The sequence below is a fragment of the Coturnix japonica genome, chromosome 2 (genome assembly GCF_001577835.2).
Source record: "Coturnix japonica isolate 7356 chromosome 2, Coturnix japonica 2.1, whole genome shotgun sequence".
Lineage (NCBI taxonomy): Eukaryota > Metazoa > Chordata > Aves > Galliformes > Phasianidae > Coturnix > Coturnix japonica.
Window position 1 is genome coordinate 82282385 of NC_029517.1, and position 11804 is coordinate 82294188.

Consider the following 11804-nt stretch of genomic DNA (forward strand, 5'->3'; position numbering starts at 1 on the left):
AGGCTCTGACAGCTCTCTTTTACATTCTAAATGACATCTGCATTCAACAGAACAGAAATAAAGATTAAGGGAAACACCTGCTATGATAGCACTCAGCTTACCTCAAAATGTAATATTTAAAAAGTACAGAGAAACACAGGTCTTTCTGCTTGTACTGTAAGTAAAAACTGGTGTCGAAGCCTCAGAGGTCTTCACCGCTGCCAGAAACGTGGCAAGAACCACAGTATTCAGCAGACTACAAGGGCAGAAGCCACAAGCATCTTACCGTGTATCAGTTGAAATCAAAAGGTGCTTTCCCTGAGAAAGAAGGGAAGAGATGGCCTTCGAACGCACACACAAAATGATTACAAGTACGGCCACACAGCACAGGAAAATTAACTTAGCAGAAACCTTTGCAGACTTCCTTACACTTCAGAGCAGAACAGAGGGCCTGCTTCAAATGGATGGAGCCCCACCTATTCCATACCCTGCCAGGTATGCATCCCCGGCAAATCTCCTTTAAGAAGTTATTAGCATTACAGCTTAGAATGAAAGACGTCAGCACACAGATCACGAGAGATTATTCTGAATAGATGTTTGCTGGTTGATTACATAAACGATACATCTTACTGCTGGAATAACACCTCAAAGGCAAAATAATGACGACATGACAATGTATGTAAATCAAGAACTGCATGTGGGTTTATTTTACACTTGAGAAAACAGTGGATTTAATTGTGTGAACCAAAATGTACTGTACAATATTAATGATAAAACATCAAAATGTATAATTCATAGTGCATTGCTTGCTTTATTTTTATTTATTTATTTATTTTTGTCAGATAGTTCCTTTAAGTACATGCATCTGGAAAGATGCAGGTGCCAGTAAAATTTCTCTATTTATATCAAGCTGCAGGAACTAAATTTTATTCAAAAAGTGTGGTTTTACATTATATACACAGAAATTGAATATAAAATGACAATATAAAAAGTTAAAAGAGAAAGCATACAGCCAGAAGGTACAAAGAAAGTTGAACAGTTTAAAATGGTACGATATGTAACATGTATTTTTTAAGCTGATGCTGGCAATTTACAAGGAACAGAATTCAACATTTGCCCCATTACTTTTTTTGTTTTGTTTTGTTTTCGTTTACTAATGCAGCACACTATAGAAAGGTCAGCTTGTACCAAAGCTTAACATTTGTAAATAACTATAAACTGCAGTATTTTACAGGAAAAGAAAAAAAAAGAAAAAGAAATAAAAGAGCATTTGTACATTTGTTTTAAATAACAGCTTGCATACTTCTTTTTTTAACTTTTTTTTTTTCTTTTTTTTTTCTTTTCTTTTTTTTTTTTCTGCCAAAAAGTGGCAATTCTCAGCATCCAGAGGGTTTGGGCATACTACTGGCAATTTGTTTTCCTTTTTAATCATCATTGAACTTATACAGTTGTGGCTTCCTAACCCCTTGAGTACTACACAGCTCTCCCTTCTTCCAAGGACTGCATGCACAATTTCTTCACAAACCAGTTCTGCGTTTAAAACAAACCCCAAAAAACAAAAAATAAAATAAAAAAGCTCATTCATTTAATAAAAAAAAAGTTCTGTTTGTGACACACATTTTATTTGAATGAAATGCCTTGAAGCCTTTTGTTTCGTTTCTCCTTATTTACTCATTTAGTCACTGGGAAAGGCACAGAAATGCTATTACAGTTCTCAGAGGGTTAAAACTTGACACTACCAGGTTCTGTGACCTTTATTGTCATGGCAACTTTGTAATTTTAGGATGTCTCTTTATCATTGTTCTTTGTGTCTTTCTTTACGGCTAAATTAATGTCTCTCAATAGCGTCTCCCACTATATTCTACAAAAGATAGCTTAACATCAAGGACAGATGTTGAAAATAAAGGTCAGACTTTGACTCACAAAAAAATAAAAATAAAAACAGAAACAAAAAATAACCATGCACAGATCAGACAAAGAGCATATAAATATAACTACAAAATAAGGGTAAGAAAAACCAAGGTCCAGATAGGCAGTTCAGCAACAAAAGTAAGACTGATTTCAGAGGCTCAGGTCAGGCCTAGTGCAGTACTATGAAGAAGTTTAGTGCAATGTTCCTGTGGTCACTTGCATACCTGGCTGCTTACCTGGACACTATTGTTTTTCTAACTCAGTTACATAGATCAGATGGTCCTCTGGGGACTTGCCATGTGTTTTACTAAGGTGCAGTTTGACTGCATGCTTGCTTGCAAAAGTTCGGTTACAGAGCTTACACTGGAATGTGGAGCCTAAGTCCTCCTCAGCTATTCCAAGTGAGCCCAAAGTCTTGTTTGTGAGGACTTTCGAAACATTCTGCTGTTCTTGAATCTGATTAAGTGGCAACTTTGACAGATCCTTCAAACTAAACCCTAGATGTGTCTCTAAGTGACTTATGTATGTAGAAGCAGTCCTGAACTGAGAGGCACAATCATTGCAAAAGAAAACAGGATGTCCTGTGTCCAAATTCTTTAAAAATTTAGTTCCACCTGTCCTTCTTAGCTGATACTTCACATTGGCCAGCCAGTGGCTAATTGTGGTCATGGAAAGACCAGTAAACTTAGAGATGTGTACCCGCTCTTGTGGACCGAGGTCCGACATAATGTATTTGCCTTCTGAGGTCTCCCTCAAGCTGGAAGCAAACTGGGCTTGAAGGATCAGAAGATGTTGAGGATTCCAGTTGGACTGCCTGCCCTTCCTCTTGTGTATTGGCGACAGTTCATCCAGAGCTTCCTCAAAGCTGCTCCCATCAGCATCTGACTTCTCTGACACGGTGGATGGAGTTGAAGATTTGGGTGTCAAACGCCCCGTGAGGTTCTTTACCATATCAGAAATATCCAACAGGGCACTCTCTCTTAGCGGAGATGAGGCAGAGTCAGCAACACTGGAAACAAGAGGTTTGTTTTTGGACTTAGTTAAATCAATAGGCTGATCGCTGTTCTCATAGTAGTATCGGTCGATAGCATCAGCCTGCTTGACCGGAGTGGTTGGGTAAATGGGTTTGTCCAACATGCTGTTACTAATTTTGTACAGCATGGCCAAAGGGTCCAGAGAGGGGCTTACCGGCTTAGAAATTTTGCCTAAGTGGGTATTCATAATGGACTGTAAAGCGCTCAATGGATTAATGAAGGATGGCTCTGGTGAATGATCTGTGATGATTCCTAAATTGTTACAGCCATTTGCAACCTTTGTTTTAAGTGGCTCTGTACCATTTGGAGTATGTGCTTCTGCCGGACTGTCCTTTTTTACCTTCTGAACTTCTGTCTCAGAGCTCTTCTTCTGCTGCTGTTTGTTATTTATTTCTTCCGATTTGGGGAAGTCTTTGTTTTCCTTAGCAGCAGGTGACATGGGTTTGACTGGAGAACTCTTCTCTTTCTCCAAAGGCTTTTCTTCCTTCTTCACATTGATTTTACCTGTAACTTTCTCGACCAGCTCTTCCATAGCAGATACATTGCTCTTGTGAGGTGGGGGTGTGAGATTGCCTGGGGAATGGATGAGTGCATTGTGTTCTGAAGACAGTGATTTTACACTGCTGGCATAAGATGGCTGCATTTGAACACTCTGCACAGTGGTCTGAAGGGGTTTGACTGTGCCTGGGAGCTGGTAGGCTGCATGAATACTGGGATATCCCCCCCAGGAAGGTGCGCCATTCTGAGCTTTGCTGATAGCTGTTGTCACCGTGTTCTCAAGGGATTTTAATATGTCTATTCCACCTTTAGGACTATCATCTAGATCCTCCTCTCTGAGGTACTGATACAAAGCTGTCGGCTCAAATTTCTCCGTAGAGTCCTCATTCTCTTCTTTAATCTTTTTCTCTGTTTCACCGACCACCACTTTTTCTTTCTCTGGGTCTTTCTTTTCCTCCGAGTTTGTGGATCCCACCGGGGAATCGGGCTGCTTTTTAATATTGGAGGCTGGTAGCCTCGTGTGGGTGGTAGGTGGGAGAGGTATAGATTGTATCTTCTCCTCCACCACAGGGTCCAGTACTAGTTGTTTACCTTTTTTGGAAGCAGAATTGGTCACTTTCAAGAAATGACCAGTAACCATCATGTGGGCAGTGAGCTGCTGCAAAGTGTCATGAGAACTCCCACATTCCATGCACTTCAGAATCTGGGATTTGCGTGCCTCAAACTGCCAAGTGTAGCTAGCACCATTTTGATAGCCATAGCGGTTGTTTGGAGTCACGTAGGGGTTGGCAGTTTTCTGATCCTTTGCAGACTCAGCCAGTGAAGCTTCTGCAGCGATCCCTGTTGGCTCAGGTGAGCAAGGTGAAGCTAAGTCCTGAAGTGCTCGCTTTTTGGTAGAAGGGACCAATTTAGTGATGGCTGGTACTGGCTCCTTCAGAGGCACTTTCTGGTAATGCTTTGTTTTTATCATATGCACACTGAGGTCTTGCAAGGACTCAAATGAATGCCCACAGTACATGCATTTCAGCACTTTTTGAGCATCCTCTTTGCCTTCCATTTCCATAAGCGACCGTTTTCTTGGCTTTGACCACCTTTTGGTCTTATCAGCTTCTTTATCTCTGTTGTCATCACGATAATGTCCAGTTTCATTCATGTGCACTGTTAGCTCCACCAGTGTGTCATAGGCAGCACTGCAGTCTTTGCATCGGAACTTACTAGCACCGGTGAACACGGACCCATAAAGTTTATTATTTTGCCGGTAAAGTTGTACTGTGCTGAAAAGACTAGGCTCTGGGAGAAGTCCATACGAGGAGGTCTGCTGCAACGTTTTAGCTAACGCAGCTTGATGCCAGTCATAACCTGAGCCACCACTGTTGCTGTTACTACTGCTGTTGCTAGTATTACTGGTGGTTGTACTGGTACTAGTGTTGGTACTGGTAGTGCCAGTACTCTGGGAACTGACGTTGGTGTCAGTACTGGTGGTGGTTTCGTTCTGGCTGATTCCATTGTTGCTGGTGGTTGGATTGGATTTCTTTAAGTCCAAAGCTAAACTGGACCAGCAAGTCTCCGAAAGCAAATTTGCATACACAGCTTTTATTTGTGCCAAGCTGTCCTGTGGATAGGAAACATTGTCTGTGCACTGAGGATCTTCTTTCTCTTCTTTAGAGGAAGTGCTTTTGAAATGGGCCAGCTGATCGCTGTTTTCACTAAACGGCGAACCGTAGCCTGCATCCTGATTAGTTGCAGTGCTGACTGGGGAGTTCTGGTAGCTTTGAGCCTCTTTGATCTCCGTTTCTTCATTGCACAAATACTCATTCTCCTGGATGTCCAGAGACAGCCCATCATCTTCCACGCTGTCTTCATCTATTTCTGCTGCTTTCAGTTCCTCCTCAGGAACATATGCTAAAATACAGGAGGAGGAAAAAGAAAGAGAGGAAAAAAAAAAAAAAAGACAAAGTTACTGAACACGCACTTTTTACATCGCTGCTGTCTTCTGTACTAAAAGCAGTAACCATAAAGACAAATTTTGTTGATACATCCAGAAACCAAACTCACCATCACTTTCACATTTCATCTATTAATCCATATCTTCTGGTCCTGGTTACAGTCTGATATATATACTATGTCAGAGTAAACTTTGATTTCAGCAGTTAAAAAAAAGTGCCAAGATGACATTGGGTACCATAATATTGAAATCAAAATCAATCAAAGAACCTCCTAAACCAGTTTTAATTGACTTGAAAAATGCCCTTGCTCTGAACTCTATTTACTGCAATAGGTATGTAAAATGGCTGACCCGTGGACCTATACTATCAGAACCATCGGCCTGACCAACTCCACTGCATCTAGGCTGTCTTTATTGGCAAATCAGCTTTAGCTACAGCATGAGGGATCATTTCTGTGTCACCAACACCTGACTGTATTGGAGCTGCACCAGATAAGTATGTCTGATCAGTTGTTCCAGAGCGTCCTGGTGACTGGTTGTACTTGGTCCATTTGAGAGCTGAACAGCTGTCATTTTTACAAGGTGAAAAGGGAAGCAAGACTACGACTGTTTCTAAATGGCAAGGATATACTTTGCCTCCTGTTATGATATGATGTGGGTACTGCATTTACCATTTTGAAAACAGCAGTCAGCAACTAAAAGTAAATGGCAGAGATTAATTTTTAAAAGCAATGACAAAATCAAAACAAAACAAGCAAAAAAAAACAACAACAAAAAAAACAAAAAAAAAACCTTGAAGCCTCCCTCCCAGCTTGATTATTGGCTTATTTTAAAGATCAAACTTTGCTATTGTATTGCCACCTGGTGAAACTATACGATCTTACCAAACTACGTGTTTATCTGTATAAAACTATTTTTTAAACTAGCAAATGTGATATTCATGAGCAGATGGCCATTACATCAAAACACATTTACTCCAAGGGCCCAATTCACAGAAGTGGCTTACATGTACCTAAGTGATAAATGTACACTTTCATTGCAAATCAGAAAACATACTTGTACACATTTCCCTTCAGTTTTGTAAAAGAAGCTTAAAAAATCACGATGATAAGGGAATGCAGATCATTTGAAAGCACGTCAAGGTAGAAAATATGGATTGTAAACAGTTCACACAAACTGAAGCAAAAACTTCCTCCATTTCAGTGGAACTGTGCAGAAAGCAATGCAGAAGTGTGGGCTACATCCTGCCATCATACAATACTGAAAGAAAGTCAGAAAAAAGGCACTTCTGCTATTACACAATATGAAGAAAAGAGGTATATTACCACATTAACAAATCTGAGGTGAACTGGGAAACTGGGGTACATAAGTACCAGCTGGGCTTCTTTTAGTATACAGTTTCTAATTTATTCTTTTCTGAAAAAATAAAAATAAAGACTCTTCTCTAATTGTAATATGAACACTCTCTGAATAGTCTCTGAAATTGTTAGAAAGGTAATGGAATTATAGCCAGCACTGCATTCTGCATTCAACTTTGTAATAGCAGTTTATGCAGCCTTTCAGTACTCTAGTCTGAGCTCCTAAGATAAAATGGAAAAGTAGCCCATCAAGAACTGAGGTAGTACTGAACCTTAAGATGCCCACTACACCTTTCATTTGTCCTCTTTCTCAGCAAACAATTAGTTTTAAAAATGTTAAGCATGGCACGATTCTTTACAGATTGTCTCGGCGTTGGGTGTTTTCTGATATACTTAAAAGACTAGTGAATACCAAGCACAACAGAAGTCACTACAGAAATCACCCTGGAGCCAAAGGACAGAAAGATGTCATAAATGCATTAGAAAACCAGAAAAAAATCTTCTTAAATACTGCACTTTGTGCATAAAATAAAGACTAAAACACAGAAATCATCAGAGAACTAAGAAATCGGTCAGAGTCTCAGTGTTGCAGTAACGCTGCTGTTCATACACTGTGTGCATTTGAGCACTACAGCACCTCTGCAGTTCTAAATTCTAGGCATGCAAGTAGAATTCCCACAGCTACAGCATAAGATCTCTTATAAGATCTCTCCCATTAAACACACCTGTTGTCAGTCATTTCTAACAGCAAAAGAAAAGACATTTTTAGGTTCAGAAAGGTAAACAACGATTATTATAGAACGTAGTTTTTGCTTCTGAAATGACTTTTAAATAAAATAAAATAAAAAAAACCTCTGAAAAGCCTAAATGCATAAAAATGGACAGTTACCATCTGGCATTTTTCTTTAAAAAAAACCCACCCTAGTAATGATCAGCAGACAGTCACCAATTAGAAACTGCAAGCTGACAGGGCCCATATTCTTAGCTTTTATGAAGAGCTATCCTCTTACTAACCTCAGTGGAACCATGCCAATTTTCTCTCATTTTCATATCCCAATATTTTTAATAAACACATGTAAGAAACTGTGCAAGATGCTGAATGTCGCTATAGCTGATAGAGTATAAAAATCCACGCGAATTATCTGATAGCATCTTCTTATTTAATTCCAAATTGCACAAATGCGTACTTTTATAACTGCAACGCATAAGCAGCTAAATACCTGCTTAAGCAGAAACCAGTTGAGACAGTGGTGCATCTGTTCTTTTCCTTCATTTATTTACAGTGTGTGTATTCTGGTACTTCTGCATTTGGTGAAAAGGTTTCTTTACCACAAAAATGAAAGCAGTTAAGCCCCACAGTAAACATTAAAACTACATGAAAGGTTGGTGTTAACTGTCATAGCAAAGGAACAGAGTGCTAGGCTGAAATATCCATCTTTCAGTTACTTTTCTGGACATGGGTTCTGCTGAGTATACTACATGACTGAGTTCTCTCCTTTACCAACGCTGCAGTGTAAGAGTTAAGAACAAGCAATTTGCTAAGACTCTGACATTCTATGGTTCCAGAATTTAAGCCAGATTCTGCAAGAAAAATGAATTTATGTGATGCATACACCCACATATCTGTCCAGTTATCTGAAATAATGCAAAGCTATAATGCTTGTTTACAAAGAAAAAAAAAGCTATCTGCCTAAAATGTTTAATTTCTACCACTGTGATCAATATATATATATATATATATATTTAACTCCTTTAGTTACCATAGGATACACACAGTATCTTTTCATTCCTGACTTCTAATGTTTGTAAGAGCAATAGCAGCATACTCAACATATGGTATTTTGCAAGGTCAGTGCAATCCTCGAACTGAAAAGGTTTCTTTTGGAGGCAATTCGGAAGCATACAAAATAAAGAATGTTAATTTGTAAAAATGTGTTTGCTCCACTGAAATTCTCACAGAAGTCTTACAAAAGTAAGCTTCAAAATTTAAAACCTTAAAGATGTTCCATTCTATTACTCGTGGAGGAGAGCAATATCATTGAACACCAAATAAAAGAGCGGGATGTTCACATTCTCCCTCTAAACTATAATGGGATGATCAACAGACAGACAGCCTTCAGACAGTGTCTTTCTGTGACTGAGAAACTCTCAGCAATCTTCTTCAGGTATTCCTGCATCTGCAGAGCCTGCTGAATCACATGTGCCCTGAAACCACACCAAAATACCAAGAACAGATACAGCAGGGACCACCCTCAACAAAAGCTACATCCAATGCAGAAGACACTGCACAGTATAATGTCAACTTTTCTATTCCTTCTCATTCGTGCATTCACAGACTCAGGGAAATGCACACTGGAAAAAGAGGGAAAACCTTCAAATTTCAGACAACCAAAAAACAGAAGGAGCAGTTTGTATTCTTTTCTTCTTATTAAACATTGCTAATATATATGTATATATATATATTCTCTATGAAATGTGCCTTCTGGATGTCAGTGTTTCCCCACAGATACACTGTCATCTTTGAACAGTGTTAAAAGCTGCGCATTCTAATCTAAGTGGACATGAGACGCTATTTATTGTACATGTGAGTAGCACTGCACATTGTGTTTGCTTCAGTGAGAATATTTACACTATAAATACACAGCCATTGTTTGAAAAAGCAGACGCAGATCCAAAGTGTAAGGGATGTGGTTAAAAGCATAAATGTTCTCACATAAAATCTTTCTGCAACCTCGAACTGGTGCTTTTGGAGGAATCTGTCTTTACGGAGGTTTTCTTTTCAATTCAAAAAGGGTCTCGGAACTGACTGAATTATGTTGAAAAGGGCAAAAAGTAATGATTGCATTTGTTTTTAATGGTCTGCAAAATTAAACGTAGCGAACTCTTCAAGGCCTGATTTTAAATAATCAAAACAGATGATTTTATGCAGAAGAAATACCTAAGTATTGAAGGTCATGATTCAGTAAAGCAGTTTCACTGAAATACATATTTCATAGCCTCAGCAAACAGGAGCAGGTTCAGGTCGAAAATTCTTTGCTAAATCAGGGCCTACTCTGGATCTAAACAATAGTAGCACGGTGTGAACGTTCACCATTCTTCTTTCTACAACAGATGTGTTTCAGCAGTTTCGAATGTACACCCAGCCAACAGGAGACAGCAGCTGCAGAAGTTTCTGCAGCCCACACTGTCACCTTGCACAAACTGCACCCCAAGCTGGGGGGGAATTCCACTGTACACTGGAACACACCTTGGCGAATGGGAAGAAAAGGGTGGAAAAGGCCCATCATCCTCACCACAGAAAAATGAGAGGGGAAAAAATAATAATAAAAAAAATTATATATATTCACAGAACACACAGTGATGAGAGATTTACAAAAGAATCCAACATCTCACATTGTGAGAGGTTAACACGCCTGCTGGAAGATTAGAGAATTTTCTATATTAGTGTATACAAATGTTCATAAAGAATTACAGCGCAGATGCTACAAATCTGTGTGTGTGTATGTGTGTATTACAGTGTCACTACAGTGGAAAAATATGGCTTAGTTATGACAATGGCTGAGGAGTAGCGCAGACTATCAGACATCCAAATAGCCTTCCTACAGAGGTTTGTGCATTTCATTTATAGTTGCAGCAAAACGGGGCAAAACTAGAAGTGCCCACCTTCTAATTCTAATGCAATGGGTCTGAAAAGTAGCTAAGGTACAGTAACAATAACAACTTCCACACTTCTCACAGGTTGACTGATAACCCTTAAAGGCATCCCATTAAAAACCAGCACAAAGATTCTTCACCTCCTTCTCTTCTCCCTCCGATCCCCTTAAAATGAATGCTGCAAATTATTAGCTAAGGCTGGCAATTGGAGAGCGAAGCAGTTTGCATGCGGATATATTTTTACAGTGATTCTAATCTGAGAAATTTACTTGCTCTTCCTCTTCTATCTGATAAACTATACATTCAAGCATTCTCATTAGTGTTCGGATCACCAAAGAGCGCTAGAGATGAATCAGTCCATCGACCCCTCCTCTCCCTGCTCTGTCGAGATTATTTCATTGAAATGTTCATTTTCATCCCTGCTGGCAACATTAGAATGGAAGTATTTAACCTGTTTCCATTACTTATACAAATTACCATTATGGGGTAGGACAGATGTTAGAATCATGCCACGTAACTGACTTCCATACATTCTTTACGGGTAGGATAAGAAGAGGGAAAGCTGTTAGATCATATTATCCAGTCTCAATAATGTTCTCTCTGCTACCAGATTCATTAACTTCCAACATCAACGTTTCACTTTCTTTCTGCATGAAAATGCTCCATCTCCTTGAGCTCGTTTAATTTGGAGCAGGGAATCTTTGTCAGAATAATTTTTTGATCAGGTGCTCTAACTAAGGGGCGAAGGGGGGCTGGGGAAAGAATAAAGAAAAAGGGGGGAAAAACCCAACACCTTGTCGAAAATGTTATTTCTCTAACGTGGATGATGAAAGAGAAGTCAGTTAAGATGCTGGTACTCAAAGATGGCTGTCACTTCAGATAGGGGATGGCACGACTCACCTAGACAGGTGACGCTCTGGTGGAGCAAAGGCTTGCTGCATTATTGAGAGCACCAGAGATCAGGATGACAAAGGCTGTAGGCCCAGGGTGCCTGGGGCTGCAAGAGCAGTGACTTCAGCAAGCGCATGGGTTTCAGCCTCCATTTGTATCCCTAACTAACAGCGAAGTATAAACCAAAAGTTCAGCAATTAAAAGGCAAGCACCTGAGTGCAGAAGGCAAAGACCCCAGTCACTGCTACCAGTAACTTTTTATTAATTTAAAAAGAGTAGGGGAAAAGCTCGCAGTCTTTAGCTACAAAATAAATTAAAGATAAAATAAATAAATAAATAGGTTTTACTACAAATTACTTATTCAAAAGGCTTTCCTGCTCAACTCCCTATTATTTTCCTGCTGAATTATCTCCCTGCCCGCCCCTTTAATGCTTCCTCAAAGCTCCGTGATTTTGCCATCCCAGAATATATCCTTGTGCTCTGACTGTGGCTGGGAATGTCTGCGAAATGCCTCGCATCTGCCAGCCCTTCTCA

The 11804-nt window shown here is 39.5% G+C and overlaps 1 protein-coding gene across 1 annotated transcript; it reads right to left on the reverse strand.

Annotated features, from left to right (window-relative positions):
• Positions 1 to 657: 657 nt before the first annotated feature.
• Positions 658 to 5367, reverse strand: TSHZ1 (teashirt zinc finger homeobox 1; the record flags this gene model as incomplete). The annotated part of the gene is made up of 1 exon (XM_015855213.2): positions 658 to 5367. A coding segment is annotated over one exon (3234 nt), but the record flags the coding sequence as incomplete, so codon positions are not given.
• Positions 5368 to 11804: the final 6437 nt, after the last annotated feature.